This window comes from Alosa sapidissima, chromosome 22 (genome assembly GCF_018492685.1).
Source record: "Alosa sapidissima isolate fAloSap1 chromosome 22, fAloSap1.pri, whole genome shotgun sequence".
In the NCBI taxonomy this organism is placed as follows: Eukaryota; Metazoa; Chordata; class Actinopteri; order Clupeiformes; family Clupeidae; genus Alosa; species Alosa sapidissima.
The window spans coordinates 13156535-13179560 of NC_055978.1; the positions used below are offsets into that span (position 1 = coordinate 13156535).

General features: G+C 43.4%; 1 protein-coding gene across 5 annotated transcripts; it reads right to left on the reverse strand.

Annotated features, from left to right (window-relative positions):
* Positions 1-892: 892 nt before the first annotated feature.
* On the reverse strand, positions 893-21611 carry LOC121697823 (protein SON). 5 transcript variants are annotated; one of them, XM_042079571.1, is made up of 14 exons: positions 21488-21605; positions 20259-20380; positions 19973-20162; positions 14578-16337; positions 13745-14388; positions 10820-10954; positions 9958-10206; positions 9610-9720; positions 9207-9323; positions 5834-5981; positions 3739-3804; positions 3347-3462; positions 1403-1579; positions 893-1269 (listed from the first exon to the last, which is right to left on the reverse strand). In XM_042079571.1, exons 1-13 carry the CDS (start codon positions 21568-21570, stop codon positions 1421-1423), a joined length of 3900 nt encoding a protein of 1299 aa, XP_041935505.1. In that variant the 5' UTR covers positions 21571-21605; the 3' UTR covers positions 893-1269; positions 1403-1420. The 5 variants fall into 5 exon arrangements, 4 of the variants coding, with proteins under 4 accessions (XP_041935505.1, XP_041935504.1, XP_041935506.1 ...); XM_042079570.1 differs by having other exon boundaries at positions 893-1579; positions 21488-21611; XM_042079572.1 differs by having other exon boundaries at positions 893-1579; positions 19973-20165; positions 20265-20380.
* Between the last annotated feature and the right edge of the window lie 1415 nt (positions 21612-23026).

A 23026-nucleotide genomic window follows, 5' to 3' on the forward strand; every position in this document is an offset into this window, starting at 1 on the left:
TAGTTACCAGTAGTGGCTAAACGTCACCCATGAAGCCCTGTGTAGTGATACACAAGACTTGGCTGTATTGCACCACTGAGGTATTATCTTTCGTCCCAACAGTGCCTCAGTGCCTTATGTATAATCCATCAGGCCTATTTACGTGTGGCCTCTCGTGTAGGGAAACAGATATTGAGAGAGTAATGCTAGTCAAACTAAAAATACTTGAGCTCCTCTGAATGTGCTGCTGGGTGGGATAGAGGCAATGCTTATGAAATGGACAATGCAACCTATGGAACTTTTGTTTTTCTTTCTTTTGTTGGAGAAAGATCTCTTTTGTGCTTTGTACTTTGCAAAGTGTACATTAAAATGGTTAACCGCGAGTTGATCATATGTTGGAAGACTGAGTGTGTCTGATTCTTACACAAACCTGTTGCAAGAACACAGCAGGGCCAGCGATGCATACCTGCCATGTCCTGTATCGACTTTACCAACATATGATCCTGGGCCTGTGTATGAGTGTGAATATATATATGCATGCACGTATATGTGCACATGCCTTAGTATCAGTCTTCTGATAAGTGTTAAGCATTAGGCTGTCTTTCATCTACTGAACACGAGCCCTTGTGAATAAGGAGTGATAACCACGACTGCTGAAAAAGGAGAGTGTGAATGCCTATGTGGGTATTACGTCCTCAGTAGTTGTGAGGACGATGTGAAACTTGATAAAGTGTGCTTAATCATGTAATTGTTTGTCTGTTGTTCTGCTTTCCTTCTACTATGTATGAGATAGTATAGCGACCTTGGGTTTGAGAAAGGCGCTATATAAAATAAACTTATTATTATATATTTATTTATTATTTGTGTCATCAGTGAACACCATGCACTCTGGTCAGGAAAGAGGCAACTTCACTTCAACAGACACAATTCAACCTTTAATGCAGTTCAAAGAACAAATTAATAAAAACATACAGAGTTCTGCCATTATCCACACAAGGTCTGAGCCTCTTCAAAGAAATGCCTATGTGCATCTAAATTACATTTTTTTTCTTAAAACAAGGACGAGGCATTTTTAAAAATAAGGGGGTAGGGGTGGGGTGAAGGGGCAAAAAAAAATCTCCCGGTGATATAGGGGGAAATATATACTCACTTGTTTTTCTGTGAAAAAATGCAGAATGCATTACCATTTTGTTTTTGAAATGCAACCCAAAGAGGTGCTGATCTAAGTAAGCATGGTCATCAAACTCGCTCTGCCCTAAACAGGGTATGTGTGTGTGTGTGTGTGTGTGTCTCACAGCCAGGTGAGAGCATATGCGTCTGAGTGTGGGCTGTACAGGTGAGTGGGAGAGTTATTCTGTCTTTACACCATGTATGTATACATTATGTGTGTGTGTAGCTGCTGAGTGAATAGTCTACTGTCTGCGTGTGTGTGTTTGAGAGCTCAGGTTGTCGAGGCAGCGGTAAACACAGGGCCGGTGGGGACGCTGTCGCCAGAGACCTCGCCCATGGCTTGCAGTGCCACGGTGGCGGCCATGGCCTTGGCGTGTTTTTTGTTGGGGCTGGGCGTCTGCGGCTGGTATTCACTCCCGTTCACCACCACCTGCACGGTGACAGACGAGATGGACACATGCAAAGAGAGAACACGCCACATGTCAACAGAGTCCGCCACATGTCATGAGCACACGAACCCTCAAACGTTTACATGCACAATAAATGCTTCATAGTCTCCCCCATGAAGGTCTTTGGTGCAGTTTGTCTATTAGTTACACTGGTATCATCACCTATTCATTTTCTGCATTGACCACAATCGCATAAATAAAAATGTAAAATACTTTATGCAGCATTGGGAAAAAAAAAAAAAAAAACTATACACGTAAAGTGGGCCTTTTCTCATGTTTGGCAAACTGACCTGGTGAAATGTTCTCACTTGTTTTCCAAATGTAAGCATCCCCTTGTATGTATTCATTTAGTGAACATAAACAAAATATTTTTTTTTCTTCACAGCTATTGCTTATCTAGTTGGTTGTTGATGCCTTCAGATACAGATACTGGAACAGTGAAAAAAGGCACTTAGATTTACATTTTAGCTTGGATGAAATTAAGTGTATAGACATGCATCTTTTATTCTGATCATTATTGATGACCACGTCTACCACTTACTGTATGCTAAATTTAGGTTGGATGGGCAAATTAATAGTATAATAATATAATAATATCACAACATACTGTTACAGCAGTGTAGACTGGTGCGTTCTCTCTGAGCTGGATGTGTGGAGGCCCTATGGTCTACTGACCCCACCATAACACTCAGGGGTGTGATTGGCAAAGGTAAAAAAAAAGAGGAAAATATACGAAGCACGGAGTGACACCCCACCCCGATGGTTGGAGTACTTTAGTGTACTATAGTGTTGGCTACCTTATTTATATTTAATTTACCCATCACCTACACTTCATAAAATTCATGGGGCAAAATTCATACATGATGTCTTTAAATCAATTTGTTGACCTTTGTTTCATTGCTTCTGCTGAGAAACTAGTTCGCCACACACACTGAACTTATCAAGCATTCTTCAGAACGTTCAATGAAATCCACTAGTAAACGGAATACACTAGTTGCGGCGTGATATTCGGAAAGATGTGAAGCACAAAACCCGTCGTCATTGTCAGCGGCCTGTTATAACAATGGCCTGTGTTATACATAAATATAGCCTACCTCTGACCGACAGACCCCCCCACCCCTCTTAAAAAAAACTCATCGGATCTATACAAATTGTGTGGGTCTCATTTTCAAGTCCAAAAACACAGAATTCCGTTTAAAAACGGAAGAATCACACCCCTGAACACTGCTGCATGGCAGCCCTGACTACTTAACATGTCAGGGAGCTGTGCCTAGTGCTATTCATGTCAGCGTGTGTGTGGAACTAGCTGAAACCAGACCCCTCATCTCACTTGCATATTGAGATGTGACACTGGGTCATACCAGTCATACTAACGTCAGATGAAAAACTTGCCCACTTTAGCTGATTCAAACCAACATAGAACATGCAAAGGGGCACTCCTTGATCCTGGTGCGATTGTATCTGAACTCAACAGCCAATCAAATCAACCCGTCCCCTTACGTGCACCTGAAACACAGGCTCTTAAGTGGCTTAAACAATGTATTGGTCCGCCCCCAAACCCTAAGTTTGTTTCCCCATCTACAGTGCCAGGACACCAGAGCTTTGTTAAGTGTGCACCACATGGGCCAGGTGCACTCTGTTAAGTGTAGACTGTACAACAAGTGTATTCCATTTCAATAGATGACGACCTCTATAAGCTGGAATATTACATTTTGGTGAGGTCATGTCAGAAATCAACCCGTGCAAACCTTAAAGAGGAAGTTCTTGCGATGGTCCGGGCCGCTGTGATGCACCAAGACAAAATCTGGGGGTAACCACTTCTTCTTGTTGCACAGCTCAATCAGGGCAGACACTGGATGCTTCCCTAAAGAGGTCCAAAATAGTGCTTGTTACTGATCCGTCCTCAGACTGTGAGGACTAGTTTGGGATCTGTAGGCTACTGACCCACATAAGGGCGAGAGCATGACATGCACCATCAAACCAAACAATCAAAATCGACTTATTTACTCACAGACAAAGCTAATGGCATGGCCATAGTAGTTGGACAATAGCTGATGGCATTGGTTGCTTGTTTAGCAAGTAGGCTTAGTAGATTTTAAGTTTGCAAAAGTGTGTGTGTGTGTTTGTGAGAGTGACTCACCCATTAGGTCCTTCATCACAATCAGACCTCCAGACTTCTGGGTCTTCTCCCCCTCTGCCACCAAACCTGTCAATCAAGACAACACTTTGTCGTGACATGACCCTTCAAACTTCTGAGTGCATTTCCATTAGACCTATAGGAAAAATGCTGACTCCCACCATGGCCCAGTACTCTTCTTACTGCACAATACAGTAACCCAACACCAAACACAACAGGCTGAACACACACTTCCTAAATAACAGCACATCCAGAAACACTAAATCAGAGGCCTCTCAACATGCAAGCAGCATAGAGACATTGTTTGCCTATTATACTGCCTGTCTATGCACAATTTCAACCCAATTTTGCTGCTCTTATTTCTTCATTGTATGTGCCTTCTTATTTACTTTTTTATTGTTTACTTGAATGTTATGTTTGTCTGTGGACTTAATTGGTAAAATATGTCTCGTCTCCACCGTGGGATAGTGAGAAACGTAATTTCTATCTCTTTGTATGTCTTGGCATGTGAAGAAATTGACAATAAAGCAGACTTTGACTTTGTTGAAGCACACAGTTAAGAGCAGTGTTGGGGAAGTTACTTTTAAAAAGTACCCGTTACTTTACTTAGTTACCCTCTATGGAAAGTAACTTTTTACGTTACTCGTTACTTTTACGTTATTTTATGTTGCTCGACTTTGGGCAGAACCCAATATCTGTTCCTAAATGTGTAGGCCTACATAAAGTTCTACTATGGAGGACATAACAGGTATTTCTTTTGTGCTATTTATTATTAAAAAAAATGCCACAAACAGAGCACTTGACAAGAAAACACAGGGCTTATACTTCAACACCATGTTACTTAGTGGACAGTCAGGGAAACTACACACTGATATGAGAAGGCTGTGGAAGCGTCAGCTGATTAGTGGGCGTTGACGCACCAAGGTTTGAAAATGGGAAAGAGTGGCAAATGCGCGTTTCCCATGATGTGAGTTTCTGTGTCTGCAACGCAGCGTGCCCATGACCTCTCAGATCTTTTAGGATTTTCGTTTGGACATTTTCCTTCTGTGGACTACTGTCGTCGTAAGACAGAACTTTGACTTGAAGGACCTGGAGCTTGGGCTGGCCACTCGCTGGGAGTAAGGATTGGGTTATTCGGAGTAAGGATTGGGTTATTCGGCGTTCTTCGGCGGATGGTAAGCTACGCTCCTGGCCTTCTCATTAGTCGCACCCACAGTTCATCCACACTGACCTAGTTTTCAACTTCACGTTTACACATACACTGCAGGGCAAGTTTAACGTTACAATCCAGGTCCTAGCTAGCAGGTAGTTACTTTAGAATCCCTAGACAACGTAGCAGGTAAGCGAGCTAGCTTTGTAACCTTTTTGTTTGTTTTGGTTTGTCAGAGATGGCGTCATGGCAGTTTTCGTGTCTTTGTCGGGGTGGACTTGGCGTGTTTGTAACAACCACCACTAAAGCCCTATGAAACAATATCAAATAACATAGCCTCGATTCATCTTGGGCATATAGGTGAGCACAAAATATATGAGGGCTTATTTTATAGCCTTATACTCTTTCATTAAACAGGCGCTCCTCCGAAATTTGGTGCAAATCGTATCAATAGGCTGGCAGTTGAGTTAACGCCAGTGGAAAAAATCAGGGCACAGTGTAGGCTACAACTAACACTCACATTCCTCCCCTTAGTTTCAACGAGTTCGAAGTAATGTCCATCCCTCAGAAGTTAGCGTTGGCTGCGTCTTGCTTCATTGCCACCAGCCTGTCACGTACCATGTGGAGCTATGATTGCACTTCCTCTGTCATGTAGGCTGCCATTTGGAGCTCGTGCCTATTGCGCAAGTGCGCAGCTGAGAGAACAGCGTCGCTGTCAAACCTGTCCCTGGGAAAAGTAACTTTGCGCCGATATGAAAAAGGAACTACGTTACGTTACCAAATTTTCAGTAGTAGCGCGTTACACTACTTTTTACTCGAAAAAGTAGTTACGTTACCGTAACACAACACTGGTTAAGAGCTACTTCAGGGACGTGCCTCGTGTTTACAAGTAGGACCTCTGACTTTGAGGCAGAGCGCTTCGTTACATTTTCCATAACGTCCACAAACCTCGGCGGTCGATCTTGAAGTCAATGATGATGGGTTCCACGGTGCCCTCGCGGTGCTTGCCCAGGCCCTCGCCCAAGCGCCAGCCCATCTTGCGCATCAGCATCTCGCCCATGCCGCCCGACACCGGCGCCGCCCGCAGGAACTGGTCCTGATACGGCAGAAGAGAGGAAGAGGAAAGGAAGAGGAGGACGAAGTGGAGGAGGAAGAGAAGGGAAAGAGAGGGGCACACAGACCAAAAGGGAGAGTCATGAACGTCGCGAGATGGTGATGGTCAGCATCTCAACACTCCTGTTCTCAAAACATCATCTAGGTTACATTTGATCCATCAGAAGACTTCCGTCATTTCACATGAGAAACGATGTAGGAGTTCCCACTAAAAAAATTGAGAGCCTGAAAAATTCATGACTTGACATAAAGAGCTTACTGAGATTTTATCGAGGTCTTTAGTAGAATGTGTCTCCTGTCTGTAATTATGCTTATAGTTGTGCTCAAATTAGAATCAGTGTTTGGAGTTGGATGAGCGGTCTTCTTTACAATGTTAACCAACACAGAAGGTCAGTGTTACACTAGTAGCACAGATACACAGACCTCCAAACAGGGCTGGGAAAACTGCACACACACACACACACCCCTCGATACATAAGCACACAAGTAGGGCTGGGACGGTATTGATTTTATCTTAACGCGGTTGAAAATGCAATAAATTCCCAGGATTTCTCGGTATACCGCTTTAAACCCCCACCCCCCCCACCCAAGACTAAGAAAATTGAACATTCGGGTTAAGTAAACATGCATGTCATTTATTTTTATGGGTCATGAGCTTGTCCCCAGAGTGTATCACTGTAGCTGCCTTGCTAACTTGCTAACCCAAGCCAATTTTTTTTCTTTTTGTATCGACAGTACTCGTGACCTCGACAAACTGATCTAGATGAAAAAACTCCAGACTCCAGATTTATAACATCTTCATTGAACATAATAAGGAATATGTTTATCATTTTACATTTAGGCTAATAGAACACCTTGAACAGCATACCGCACAAAGATCTGTTGACGACATTGAAACAGGAATGTGTAACCTTACAAAACAGACCCGCGGTAGGAGTCACGTGACCGCAATATTGCGGTTACTGTCCCAGCCCTACACACAAGCACATACAATAAATGTGTGAAAACACACACACACATACACTTAAATTTTACTCTTTTTTAACCATCTCTAACTTTCTCTCTCTCTCTCTCTCAAACACACACACACACACACACACACACACACACACACACACACACACACACAGGTAGAGAGTAATGGTGCAGGGTGGAGTACGTACCTAGGCCCCGCTCAGTGGCACGGCCTCAGACGGGACTAGAAGGGGGCCTGACAGACACCATGGCAACAAGGCAGCTACAAGGACTGAGCCTGCAACAAGTGTCCATACAGAGGGGTGAGAGTTCACAGGGCAGACTGTGAACCCACACCCCCCTGCCCAATCCTCCCCTGTTCCCATCCCCATCCATCCGTTTGCCCAGACGGTCAGTCATCCACTTAGCCATTCATCAGTCTCTCTCCACTCATCCATCCATGGGTTTCCCTTCCCCGGTTGAGACACAAAGACCTCCCCCCACCCGCCAGCTATCTTGGGAACCTTGTACACACAATTCGGTTTATCGGCGGGTCTCTTTGTGATCGCGGGCCTGCTGCTGTAACCAAACTCCTGTGGGGTGTGGAGGTGCGTGGAGGTCACTAGAGTGCGGAGGACCTTGCTGGACGCACGCCAGTCTCAACACTGCCGGCAGCAACTGGTCTGTGTGATCCAGGCCAAATAAAGACAGCCTGATTTATTAACGTGTGGCCATCTCAAAAATCTCTGACCACCGACACCCCAACCCACCCCACCCATTGGGCGAGTTCAGCATATAGCCCCCCAGATGTACCCGCGACATATAAATAATACCAAGCGGCTAGCACAGAGGAGGACTCAGGAGGAGGGTTAAAGGAAGATCGGCTATGACGACAAGGTAAATATGGATGTCTTTTTTAGAAAAGGGTGACAGCACAGCGGGGCGGGCGAGCAGGCGGACGAAAGCATGTCCCCTCTCAGGTGTGGGAATGTCCTGCTGTTGTTCGAGAGGACGGCATGACTACTTTAACCTGACCCCTGTTTATTCCGGCCAGAAGGATTCCGAGCCTATATTAGAGGTTTGAGATTACCACCTGAGTATCAGCTGGACTTAAGTTACACGGCGAGTCAGTGTCCGGTTAACAGTAAATCTACACAACAAAATAATAACAATAATAATAATAATAATAACAATAAATAAAACTTGCTGAAAATATGTGTGGTGATGAAATCAAGCAAGAATGAATAAACTGTTTAAGAATACCTGTCAACAAAGATTAGTGCTTTTCTTCTGCTATGCGTTGTCAATGTCAGGTCAATAATGAAAAACAGACAAACAGGGTCTGCACCCTTTTTTTGCTTTTGTTATTGACCATAAATGAAACAACCTGGATCAAAACACAACCGCCAAAATGAGTATCATCTCAGAAGTTAGAGCGAAAAACTGTCATGGAGGACTTGATAGTTGTTTTCTGTGTAATTTCAGTCCATTTTTAACAGATGGATGGATGTTCTAGATGCACAAGGAACACTTCAAGACTTCGCCAGGGTTTTATCACAATTTCTGTGTGATGCTCGACAATGTATCAAAAGCAAAAGAACAAGCCTTAGCCCTATCCATCACCGATTAGCAAGTTTAAAATGCTGCTTGTACCGGGGGGGGGGGGGGGGGGGGGGAGCGAGGTAAAACAAACAGAGCTTTCGTTTTTTATACTCTTCCTCCATCACCCCTCTCTCTTATTCTATTAAATAAACTCCCTGCTGCTGACGCCAAACCTGACGACATCGGCAAACAGTGCGACCCGCTTTGTACGTACATACTAGGTTTCCTCGGCAACAGTGATGCAATTCCTATCACTCTGTCACTTAAGCTTACATGTGACGGAGAGGTTAGAGCATGCAGAGGGTGAGAGATTCTGGGAGGGTCGTACGGGGGAGTGTGCCACTAGACAGCAATGTTTCTTTCTCTCTCTCTCTTTTTTGTAAACTAACTGAAGGATGTGTGATAAAGCAATCCTACCCATGTCGTTATATGCCACTGTACTTATTTCTATGATAATTGAATACTGAAATATTGACTTGAAAATGAAAGTGTGTGACTTTGACCCATAGTAGTTGAAGAAACACACGCACATCCAAACAGACTTCACACACACAGACATATACACTTCACTGGGGACTTAGGGCAGAACTGAGACGAGCAACAATATCCCTGGTGTCCGATTCAGAAGAGGGGTCCCTGGTTTGGGCTTTACCTTCTTGATCCAAGCCTGCGGGCCACTGTTGGACAACTCGTCTGAGGAGAGCACCTGCGCTCCCGTGGAGCCTGTGAAGAGACCTGGGATGGTGTTCGACTGGGCCCACGCATCCACCTGCACACGGTCACACAGCAGGAGAACATGGATCAATTTTACTTACAGCAAGACAGTGACATTTTACTGTTTACCCATAGGTGTGATTGCTTTCTCAAATGCCACGTTCCAAACAAAACAGCCAAGAAGCTTACACGCGGTGTGAAAAATAACCTTGGTTCAACCTTGGTCATATCTTGCGCCAAAAGACACTCAGAAACCTAATTTCATGGAACCTAATTATAATAAACTAGGCGTGTGTGAGCGTATGATCACATGCAAGGGCATTTGTCTGGAAGTACTCTACCTGTTCCTGCGCTCGGGATAGCATGCATATGGCGCTCACGTCGAAGGGGTTTTCCGCAAGACGCTTCTGAGCCTCGGCACGTTCGCTCACGGCCACTGTAATGTCCACTGGCTACAAGTACACCAATGCATCATGGGAAGATAAAAAATCATTGGTCAGAATAACATCAGCAGTAATGTGCAAGAAGTAATATAAATGCAATGGATGGAAAAATATGTTTTTGACTTAAAAGTTGAACTGCTTCTGTGACATTTATATTATCCACTTCTTAACCTTTTCACACTGATTTCAGACACAGGATGTGCACTTTAGCAACTGTATGCCAGATAAAACCAAACTGATCCTCACCTGTGAGGGTGCTTCCGGAAACACGCTGTCGCTGTCTTTCACCGGCTCCTCCGGGGCTGCGGCAGTCGACCCTCCGGCGGCAGTCGAGGCTGCGGCGTTAGCGGAGGCCTTGTCGCTCTTCTCCACGGGCACCCACTCGCCGTACGCCCCCTCGCTCTCCTTCTTGCGGTGCTGCGAGCCGGACGACACCGGGAACTCCTTGGCGTAGGCGGCGTCTGTGCGCGGCGGGGCCGGCTTCACCGTGGCGTTCTGAAGAAGGGTGTGGGGGAGGGGGAAGTTGTGTGTAGTGGGTGGAGGAGTGGAGCATCACAGGAAGGATAAAGGGAATGGGGGAGGGGGGAGGGGGAAGGGGTTGGGGGTGGGGTGGTGGTGGGTATGGGGGGGGTGTGGAGGGGGAAGGGGGTTACTGTAAAAATCAAAAGGAAAAAACAAGAGATGCATTCAACAGGACAAATGGTTGAAGCGACACACTTTTCAGAAGAGCAGCATGCATTAACAGCCATCAAGTGCTGCCGTTTATGCCAAAACAGCCCAAGTCATTCATAGATAAAACATATATAAAATAACTAAAACAAAAACTACACAAAAAGTTGCTGAAAATAACACAACATATATGTTTAGACTGGGGCTGAATGACTTCACCATACAATTAAATATGCACTCTTCCTTTAAATGTGGACAAATCAATACAGCTTACTTCAACCATTTGCCGAATTAAACACATCTCACTTCAATTGCTTAAAAGGCCAATATGGCAGGGTCTAGTGATGTTATGATTTTAGGGACCTGCTACACACAGGCCACCTGTGATGTTTGGGTGATTGAAGTTGTGTGTGTGTGTGTGTGGTGCCAGAGCTCTTACATTGAGGCTGAAGGAGATGCCCTTGTTCTCCTTCAGGGCTCCTCCAGCAAACATCTTCCCCTCATCTTCGTCGTCCGACACATGGGGCTTGGCAACAGCCATCTCCTCTTTGCTCTCAGATATTTTCTTGCATTTCTGTTGAGGCAGAAAAGCTAAATAAATCGGGGGGCTAAAAAAAAAAAAATCAAAACGTGCCAGACTGTAATGTGTACATCCATTGTGATAGCAGGCAGTTCCAGATACCTTACTGATTGGCAGAGGTGTAAAAGTCTGTCTTCAGAAAGTAAAAGTCTTGCCACACATATTCGCTCTGACTATTGACTAAACGAACTGATTCTAAAGGCTGTTTACGCTTCTGCATCGACTCCACACAATACGTACATCATTGCCTTGACGCCAGTGACTCTATCGAAATTCTCAGCAGTCAGAATGGCAAATTCCATAGACTGCCGTGCTGACATATTAATCCTATTTGTTTGGCCTTTTCTTGCTTAGATTTTGTAACAGTTGTTGAGAAATACACAGTACATTCAAATGACCTAGTTATTGTAACCAGAAAATAAGTCTGATGTTATTTGCGAGGTGTCTGCCAGCCAGTTTATGCTGTTAGCAAGCACACTTTACCACAACTGCCCGGTGTGCCCACAAAGTACTGCTTGCTGACGAAGTGATGATTTCAAAACGTTACTGAAAAATGGAGACTTCATTACGTCATTGTAACCAAAATATGTCTGATTTTATTCACAAAGGCTATTTCAGTGAACATGTTGCTACTCCCCACAGTAGGATGCTTGAAGCAATTGGCCATCAACAGACACGGCGAGTCACTCAATCACAGTCCTTGCGGTCTGCATCGCCTCGACCCGAGGCCATCCTGAAAAATATTTTTGTTTGCCGTAACCCGACCGACCCTGTCAATTTAGAACCGACCCACATATTTATTACATATTTACCACATATGTAAACTTCCGTTAAGACCGACCGATTTTCTTTTTTACTCTAAACAACCAATACAAATAAAATACTATTTATTTTAGTAGGCCTTAGTATTGTGAATATAAATTGCCTACATACAAACGTAGGCTCTCTTAAATAAAATCCTGTGGCGTCATCTGTACACCATTGGTTTAAGCATGTCACACTATGGCCTATACGCTTCGTTTCATTCACACAAACATCTCGACAACGCTCATTACTTGGCACGAAGTTCTGTAAGAACTGTGCCTAGATCTTTTCCCATCCCTTCTTCCCTCTAGTCTAACGGTGACCGTGTTGAAGAATTGAAATTGGTTGTGGTCTATTCAGTATTTCTCAAAATATGGGTCAGCTACGTAGAGACTGATGGTCTGCGGAGTCGTGGAGTGAAATTAGGCCCGGTGCTTCATCTGATAATTTGCTGTGAAGTTGATCAAGATACCGCGGGCCGACAAATAAAAGAAAACAAACGTTTCTGCTATCGATGTCATTAAACATGGAGCCATACAATAAAGTGGTGGTATGAGCGTTCATTCAATGCAGGCGTCTGCGTGAGAGAAACTGAAACTAATCAATAACGTTGGTATCAAAGCTTCGCTTCAACCTGTTGAATGCTATTTAATTGTTTAACGACACTTGATAGAATGACGTTGATTTTTGGAACTTCCATAGAAACAGAGCAGAGACTGCATAATACACTGTATAGCACTGAGTATTGTATAGTCACATTTCAATATAAAGTGGCCAAAAGCTATTGTAGCCTTCTTTCTATCTGTTAAAGATCAACAGATCAGTGATTTACGCCTATCTGCTCGCCAAAAAAGCTGGTATTGCGTTTCCTGAATCCTTACATTCAGGCATTCAAATTAAACTTCATTAAAAAAAAACATGTTTTTTTTTTTCTCCATACCAATGTATGATGCTTGCATTAGGGAAACATCCCAAAACAATAGCACCCATATAATTGTTGCTGTTTTGAGAAGTATTTCTTTTCTTATGTAAGCATCATGCAACCATGCAAAAGTAATGAAACTAATTATATCTTACATTACTAAAGCAGTCCTCTGATGTGTATGTCACAAAATATTTAAGTGAAAGTGCATGTATAACAATCTAGGCATAATAATGATTGTGATAATGATAATGACAATTTGATTTGGAGGGAGTGGGGTTGGGTACGTGTAGATGAGCCCTATGGCCCCAAAGTCTGCCATGACTGGGCCTCAGGTCAAAGAAGTTTGAGAAAGGCTGGTCTACATAACCTGCATCAGATTGAGGTTTGCAGTGATGCGCCTGAAGGCACGGGTTGAGGACCCAGTCAGTTAAGTCACAATATGCGCACTTGTTTAAATTCATCTACGTAATCACCATGACCAAAATTGTACTTTTACTTTGAATCTTGAAAAAAAAAATATTGACCTACCTACCGACCCATTTTTTTTATTTTTTTGGCTGTTACTGCAAACAAGAATATTTTTAAGGATGGCCCGAGGTTAGAATTTTATGGAGGTGCGCATCGAGTGACGGTGGAGGGCTTGGAGGGGGTATGCGGCAACACAGAGGGGTCTCCAGGGGTATGCTGTCGATTTGACGCAGCAACATAAAACAGACTTTACTGGCACAACTCTCAGCCAAGTGGATGAGCTAATTAGTGAAATCACCTGTGTTAAGTGCACAGGTAGAACTAATACACATTAGGACTTTTACTTTCTAGAGCCGGACCTCTGCCGATTAGCTTCTTGTTATGTAGTTCTAGTTCTCTCAAACTACCTCATACTTTTGCAATGGTATTCTGTTGTGTTACACTACTATTCTGATAGTTACAACTAAAGATTCTAGAACAGAGCTCTGCTCTAGAATCTTTGGTTACAACCAACAGCTTTTGACCAGCTGGTCCCAAAGACTCCAACACAAGAGATACATGACCTACTGTATCTGTGTTTTCCTTACCTCTGTGAACTCCTTGATGCTGATGCTGTTAACTTGTTTAGTGACCTTCTTTTTAGCCTCCTCAATATTAGTCAAGTTCGGAGTGGGTGCCGGTGGAGGCTTGTTGGTAATGGTGGGAAGGGGTGGGAAAGGCTGCATACCTGCCAGGGCCCCCATACTCGACATGGCTGCAGTCATGGTGGCGGCAATTGTGCTGGCCATAGCAGCGTTCATAGCAGCTGGCAAACCCATACCCATCCCTCCCATGCCTGGCATCCCTCCCATACACTGCATGCCACCCATGCCCTGCATTCCACCCATGCCACCCATGCCTTGCATGCCACCCATGCCCTGCATGCCTCCCATGCCTTGCATGCCACCCATGCCCTGCATGCCACCCATGCCTTGCATGCCACCCATTCCCTGCATGCCACCCATGCCCTGCATGCCACCCATGCCTTGCATGCCACCCATGCCTTGCATCGATGGCATACCCATCCCTGGCATATTAGGTAAGGGCAGTGGTAAGGAGAGAGATGATTGGTTTGGGGTGGGTAGGGGCAACTGGAGGGCTTTGGGTCGCAGGCTCTCAGGAATGGGCATGCCAGCTTTGGCACACATAGCAGCAGCATTAGCCTTGGCGATCTCTAGCAGCTGGTCTTTATCTGAATTAGAGGAGAGAAAGGGACAGCACATCTTTAAGAACAACAACAAAAAACATTTCTGATAATTATGAGGAGTGAAGCCCAAGATTGCATCTGGAAAATTTCTGAAAATCTGTGAAAATTGTCAGTTGTTTTCAACCAGGCATTTGGTCACATTGAATGAGATTGGGCTTTCAAAAGAGAGCTTACCCAGTTCAGTGAGACGTGGTGGTGTCTTACTGGCGCTTCTCCGTGTTTGTGACGATGACCGCTTCTTGCGCAGAATGAGCACAGGCGAGTGGCTTGGCTCACGTTTCCACCGGTCACGTCCACTAAACCGTTGCGTACCGAATCCACCCCCCCTTCTTCGCCTGGACCCGGAGCGAGACCGTGACCTCCTGTTCCGGCCAGAGGAGCGAGATCTGGAGCGCCTGCGTCGTCCTGGAGAACGAGACTTTGACCTTTTCCTCTTGGGTGACCTGGATTTGGAGCGCTTTGATCGTGTTCTGGATTTAGACCTGGACCTCCTCCTTCGCGAGGGAGTTTTTGATTTCTTCTTTCTGTTGCGTGAGGATGACCTTGATTTCTTGCTTTTCTCTGGAGATTTTGACTTGGACTTTCGTTTCCTCGAGGTTGACCTGGAGCGTTTTCCTCTTGGTGAACTGGACGCAGAATGCCTCTGACGATTTGGGGATTTCGAACCTCTCCCTGAGGGCGACGGTGACGCTGAGCCTTTCTCCTTCTTAGGGGGTGCAGAGACATGACTGTCTTTCTCAGCTGGGTTCTCCGACATTTTAGTGGGGACATCACCTTGAGGCACACAAGAGTCTATGAGAAGAGAGGAAGCCTCTCCAGAGACAGGCTTCACATTTGAGCTCTGCTCATTTGAAGGCACCTGGGCAGTTGTTCGTTCCTGTGCTGGGTCCTCAGCAGTGCTGTTTGAATCTCCCGCTACAGGCGTTGAGCCAACAGGAACAAAGGGCACCGGTTTCCAAGACCCTTTAGACGTAGCGTTATCGACGGCACCTGTGCTGTCTTTCTCAGTATTGCAGGTGGCAGGTGGTTCAGTGGTGTTTGTAGGCAGACACACATCCTGGTCTGTTGCCTTCTCAAGTGCTTCACTAGAACTTTTGATCTCCCTAGAGTCTGACGGTGCCCTTTGGACCTGCTCTTTGTCTGCGGATTGAGACCCTGACCTGGATTTAGAATGCCTAGCAGCATGAGGAGAACGTGACCTGGAAGTCCTGTCTGAAGACCTGGATCTTGACTGCCGTGGAGAATGCAATGACTTGGACCGTGACCGTTGACTCTTCTGGTTTCGTGACCTTTCACTTCTTAATATGACGACGGACCTTGATCGAGTCCGCCTGTTCCGCCTTGCTGATCGAGACCTGCGCCGTGATTGTGACCTCGAACGTCTGTTTCGTCGTGAAGAGTGTGACCTGGACCTTGTTTTCCTGCCATGCCGAGAGGCTGACCTTGAGCGTCTCCCCCGTTTAGGAGATCGGGACTTGCGTTGTGATCGTCTGACAGATGGAGACCTAGACCTGTGCCTTCCCGATTTGTGACCATTTTTACTTCTAGATCTAGATCTGGATTTCCTCCTCGATGCCGATCGGGACTTTCTTGAGCTTTCTTTTCGAGAGGATTTTGTTCTTGGAGACCTACTGCGGCTTTTCTTGGACTGCTTTTTGTCTTTGGATTTTTCTTTCATGTCTCTAGTTGCGTTTTCTGTGGCCTTTGAAGCAGCATTATCAACTTTTGGAATGATGTCAGGTAGTTCTTGAGGTCTTCCCTTCTCCTGGCCTCCAGACTTCTCCGAAACGTTCTTAGAGGTGGCCACAGAGGTTTTGTTTTCCGATTCAGACTCGGTCCCTGATGCTGATGTACTCTCTGTGGGTGAGTGCGATCGGGACTTTTTCTCTCCTTCTTTCCGTCGTTTCTTTTTTTTCTTCTTTTTCTTCTTCGTGCTTTAGGGTTTAAAAAATAAGACAGACAAAAGGTAAATAAGTGCGATGGGGGAAACTCAAACCTTCCCCATTACACCACCAATTAGGGATGTAACGATTACCGGTATAATGATAAACCGTGATAAAAATGTTGACGATAACAATTACCGTTTTCTTTTGAAATATCGTGTATTTAAATCCTTCCCAGCTTCATCCGAGCCTGCATTTGACATACAGTAGGCCTGGTACAATGAAGCAAAATTGGTACCCTACTGATTCTGTTGTCTAATTGATGGTTTTAACCAGGATGCGATTTGTGTAAAAACCAGAGGGGGGGATGATTTTGAATAAGTTTGTAAACCCCCCCCCCCCCCACCCCAAAGAAAAAAAAAAAAAAAATGAACGAACGATTCATAGCCTAGTAATGTCATGGCTAATAATACCCTATATTATTTTTGCCACCGTTGTAACATTTTAGTTTTAGTTTGCCGTGGTGTATGACTTTAAACAGCGAGTGTGCTTGGTATGATGATTAGCTCCTCTAATGCATGGTAGGACTACGTTTTGACAAGCATACAAATTCACCTTGTTCTTGCCCCATCTGAAATGACTTCTCTACTTTTGCTGCCTCCATCCTTTCTGTATTTGTTGTGTAAAAAAACGATGTATATAATGGCACTGAAGTCTTAAGTTAGTGAATTGCCTAACAGTGTTAGTTGGTAACCAAATAGCCTACACATTGCGCTACATGCTGCTTAGGCTACGTGCATTTTCTCTCCTGCTGATTTGCGTTCAGTAGCCAAGTGTGTAATATTGTAAAAGTTGAAAAAATAAATGTGTTTATTGTAGCCTACAGAAAATAAATAGCCTATCATACTGTCAGTTAATTGCCTACAGTGCAGTGAAGAGTTTGGAGAGTAAAGTTATAGGGCAACTTGAAGTTTTATGAAAATAATTTACGAACCAGAACATAAAGACCATGAAGCTTCTATTTCTTGCAGCTGTTAAAACACCCGCTAGATAGTTTAAATACCCACCAACATTCGTTTTTGCAGTACAGATTATTTCTAAAAGTTATGTCTACTACTGGCTGATTTATCAAACGAGTGCTTTCTCGTTCATCCTCCACAAACTACAGGTGTTTCGGTAGAGAGCCATTGAATAAGCGATGCCAAGCAATTTCTGTAACACTTTTTGTGACATTCAGCAAATATCTCCTCATTTAATGTAAGTTCCTTCGGACGATAGGCCTACGTTCTACTCTACGTGCAGTTGTCCTCCATCTCAGTTGCATCAGTTTTCTAATTTTGAGGGTTCTAAAACATTATTATGCTTCACTGAATCCTTCTCGTTTTCTTTCATTTGTCCAGCTAACTTTTCCATTGAACCTAGCCATTTATGATGGATTACACACGACATTCTGAAATGTCCTGCACGATCAAGGCCAAATTAAGTTATCATGCAGCCACTGTGTCAGCAGCATCAGTGCTGACGGTGACGGTGCGTTTCTGATGTCAGATTATTATGTAGGCTAGCCTACTAGACTGTTCTCACGTTGCAGCGCTTTACTTATATTAAGTAGCATTAATCAATATGAGGGGCAGAGGGGGATAAATGTTGCCCCCCCCTGACGATAAAAATAATTTAGCAGAGGTAGGGATAGGAAAACCAGAGGGGGGGAAATTCTCACAATCCCCCCCTACAAATTGCACCCTGGTTTTAACTGCTATTTGGAATAGGCTACAACTGATTTTAAAAGGCGCAACATTTTCACCGCAAAACTTGCACTGTATCATTTAGCCACTCTGCATCTTTTTATGTTTGCGTCCACATTAAATCCATTCCACTCACGTTATCAGAACACAGTAGACTAAAGTTTTATTTCGAACACTTAATTTGGTCTCACTCGTGGTCCCCCACGTCGTTGCCCCTTGCGTTGGCCGTAATATCCCTTTGAAAATCAGAGGTTTACAGGCCACGGTGGCCTTGGTGCCCTTCTTTCAATATTCTGCTTTGCGTCCTACTAATAGCGATTTTTATTTAGCTTATGGCCTGTCAAAATATTCACAGCGCAAATTAATTTAGTCTTTTATGCAGTGGAGAAAGTGACAGCGCAAGAAAGAAAGTGCGTCTAAATTCACTCATTCTTCTCAGTTGAACTACTCGCAAAGTAGCCTACTCATCACACAGACACCACAAGTATCACATGAAAGAGCTTCTTCTCAGCTTTTAAACAATGTTAGCCGCGAATTGCTGTGGTGAACGGTTCGTGAGAAAAGTACATAATATAATTCAATTTAATCATAAATTCTACTGAAGGTTTTGCGTCCATCTCCCTACCCATTGCTCTCGGTGCAATACTTCACGAACCTTTCGTTTAACACATGACAACACATGACAAACCATATATCAGAATAAACAGCAGACCTTACCGAACACAAAGCAGTCCCCTGTACAGTTAGCCGTTCCAGAGTAATCCAGTTTTGAATTTGCAGTAAATTTCGACATGCATGGATGTCTCCAAATTTGGGCTTTAAGTTTTACAATGTGTTTAAATTGTTCCACATGATTTCATAACGGGCCAAATACAAAATAAATGTTACAAATATCGCCTAGATATCGGTAAATCAGAGGACAGCTGACTAAGAGTTTGTGAAAGTAGATCACAAAATACAAAGCATGCATCTAGGCTATTTGAGTTTCATAAAGCTGAACTGTGCTTACAGTAAATTGTTCAATACATGATTTCATAACAGATCAAATATAAAATAAATGTTAAATATAGCCTAGATATCTGTAAATATTAGATGATCAGATGATTTTCAGTTCTATGTAATATGTCATGTTTCATGTTTTTGTAATGTTTCATACAGTGATGCAGGTCTACTGCAGTGAATAGGCTATACAACTTTGATCATTTTTATAGCCTACTACTGTATAGGCCTAGTTAACTTTGGCCTTGGTGCCCTAACATGTGGCCTTTGTGCCCTCCACCAAATATGCCCAACTGAAGGCCAAGTGGCCCCCAGAATGGTGAAATTCCAAGCCTGGTCTCACTCATTGGATCCAAATAACCGTAATAGCAACCTCCAAGTAATGTTAGGGTAAGTTAAGCTATAAGCACATAGCCAATTAAACATGAAAAACTGAACGGGACACTTTTTGAAACTATTTCAGCTTGTGTAGGCCCATCAGTGGTTTCTGAACATATTGAACACACTTTTAAAAATACCGTGATAATACCGAAAACCGTGTTAATTTTGGTCACTATAACCGTGAGGTTAAATTTTCATACCGTTACATCCCTACCACTAATATTGCAATATTTTGTCCATCTTTGCTCTGATGACCCTGTTTTATACACAGCAAGCAAATAGAATGTCTTGATGTTATCACAAAGTCAGAACATTTCCCACATGTCCCACAACACTGGTGTTTGTATCTGCCAAACATCCAACAGTACATGCATACACTGCACTTATAAATCATGTCCACTTCTAATATTTACATCTATAAAGTGATGCTTTTATTACAGTGTCCTGATACTAAACCAATGCTCTATTGTCTGTATTAAAGATCTGTCTTTTTTTTATAATATTGATTCAGAGTGCAAACCTGCACACTGGCATACAAAACCCCCCCCAGAAAACTCTTACTTGGCCTGTGTCTCTCCATCTGACTCTGATAGTGAGTCTGAGCTGCTTTCCTTCTCCTCCTTCCGTTTCTTCTTCTTCTTCTTGCTCTTGTGTCGCTTGTGCTTCTTGCTTTTCTTGCGTGGGGTGCTGCTCGCCTCTCTGCTGGCTGGGTCCTTATTTGCTTCTACAGAGCCAGGGATTTTGTCGGTGCCTGCGAGTTTGACAAATTGGGTTTGCCATCAATTCTAACCAGAACACACATCATTAAAGGAAACGCAGGTTTTAAATGTAAATCTGAATGACTCACCTGTCGTCTGTGTGCTAGCAGCTTCAGCAGAACAGGCAAGGGGTAGACTGCTGGTGTCCTCTGTGCCTACGGTACAGCTGGAGAGACTCTCTCCCAATTTGGAATGCTCTTCACCTGTTACACTGCATGAGTAAGCAGCAGTTAATACGTTTAAATGAGTGATATAACAGGTCAAAGGTCAATATGTTTTTTTTTCTCCCTCTCTTTTATATCTCATCACAGTAAGACATCAGGCTACTAGATAATATTATTTGTAAAGTGTGCCTGAAATTAAATGGGTACCAACTAACCAATATAACTCAACAGTTGGCAGAGTCGCCATTTACACGATATAGGAATAATGTCCAGCTTCCATATTTACGTTAGTAATAGATATTCATGTTCACCAACTCTTCTCCATTCATTTACAAACACTGTTCCAGAACACTAAGAAAATACGGCGATATGGGGTGAAATGATAACTGTGTTTAATTTATAGTGTTTACGCATAATTGCACCGGAATGTAGCTAACTGTGTGGGGGGGGATTACCATTATCTGATATAAATATTTAACGTTAATTCAATTCTCAATTCTACAATCGTTATACACACATCGGTGCACAATATATAACATTGCGATGTTAGCCCATCATCATTAGCATATCATTTATTGTGCAAATAATTACGTTTCTGGTGCATCTCTGTAAAATCATATCGTTATATCGCTTTTGTTTAAGGAAATCAATAGCTTATTGTATTTCACTGTAGAAAAAAATTGAATGGACAGCAGCAGGCTGTATAAATGGCGACCCATGGACAGACGCAAGATGTTATTAAACGGATGCTTAGGCTAACTACGTTTACCATTAGCTTGCTTGCTAACTCTCATGTGCTTCTTTAGCTGGTTGTCAGGCTGGCTAGTTATGTTAGCAGATCACTGTCCATACAAATGACGTTAGGGTTAGTAGTAGATGATTACTTCTGTTTCATTCAAACCCCTGTTTCAGTTTAAAGTAAAGCACAGTATTATTTATCGACAATTTAGATCTGCCACGTACTGCGGCCAGAAGGCTAGTTCAGGTTAGCGAAAATAACGTTACCTAACGTTCTCTGGTTAGACACTTTAGCCTGCCTTCGATAGCTAGAATCTAGCTATGAACGCTAGCAACCAACAATCTGAAACGTTAATATGGCAAGGCAAGCTGTTCGTAGTGCTTCATATGCTTCTCTATCTTGCCCTCCAGGTTACCTGTTATCGTGACCTTCATCCTCTATTTCTTTTATTTTATTCATTACAAAATCCCGAAAAATCTGCTCGATATTCGTCGCCATTACAACTCCAGGTCGGACGTCCCCTCATGTTCCCACAATTCACAGCGGCAATGGCTTTTGAAAATTTAAAGTGACATCATAGGTGATCAGCAAACAAGTGTGGTCAACTACCTTCTTTGAAAATGTATGTATTACCCTACTAAGCATATTCTGACTCAGTGTTGGGAACACGGCAAAGCAAACTTTAATAGTTTTGGGTGGATTGGGAATAGCCAAGCTTGAAAACTTGGACTAACTAAGTTGTCTCATAGTTCTTTGGTTCCACTGCCACCTAACCCTCCCTGGTTTTTTATTATGCCCACAGTGGATATCGTTTTAGTCAAAATGCGTGATGAGGTTGAGGAGGAAAGGGATGTGAAACATCTCACTAATGTGCATATACGCACCGAATATCCTGACGGGGTTCACATTTTTACAGATGGTTCTAAAGACCCTGCTACAGGGAAGACTGCAGCTGCAGTGTTTATCCCAAAGTATAAGAAAGAAATTCAAAAGAGACTCTCTGACCACCTTGCAGTTTATTCAGTAGAGCTATTTGCAATCTGCCTTGCACTAGAATGGATTGAAGAGGTTAAGACCCGGTGTAATGTTATTTGCTCTGATTCATTGTCAGCATTGACTAGTATTCTGCACGGCAAGTCAGTGTGCAGACCTGACCTACTGTATGATGTTCTTCAAAGTCTTTTTTGGACTGCATCAGCAAAATATTTTAGTTAATTTTGTATGGGTTCCATCTCATTCAGGCATTGAAGGGAATGAGGTTGTAGACCAGCTTGCTAAAGATGCTTTAAATTCTGAGATTCAGATTAACATTCCACTCAGTAAAGCAGAAGTTAAGCATATCATAGTAACTAAAATGATTGGCGAATGGCAGGGGCAGTGGGACAGGGAGAGTAAGGGTAGCTTCCTTCGCACTATACAAAAACAGGTGCCCACCAGAAGACAGTGCAGCTGGAGCCGAAAAGAAGAGCAAATAATAACAAGGCTTAGGATAGGCCACACTAGGCTGAACTATCATCTTCATGTTATTGGCAAACATGCCACGGGCCATTGTGATAACTGCAGGGAAATGGAGACAATTCAACATGTTTTATTAGTTTGCCCAGCGTACAGCATAGAAAGAGGTATATTACTAGAAGAGGTAAGAGAATTGGGGCAGGCCAGGCTCTCTTGAGGGTTTACTCTCCTTCTCTATGCCGTCTGCCTGGAGATCTGTATTTAAGTTTCTCAAGAACACAGGACTTTTTGTTAGGATTTAGTTAATGCTACTCACATAGAGTATTATTTATTTTTTATTTTTTCCTTTATTTTACTCAATTATTATTATTCCTTTTCTTTTGTCACTCCTCTGTTGAAACTCCATACCCGTAGTTATGTAAATGTTCAGTTGGTGGCGGTAAATGCAACCGCCAATAAACCCCACAAGAAGAAGAAGAAGAAAATGTATGTAGGCCAT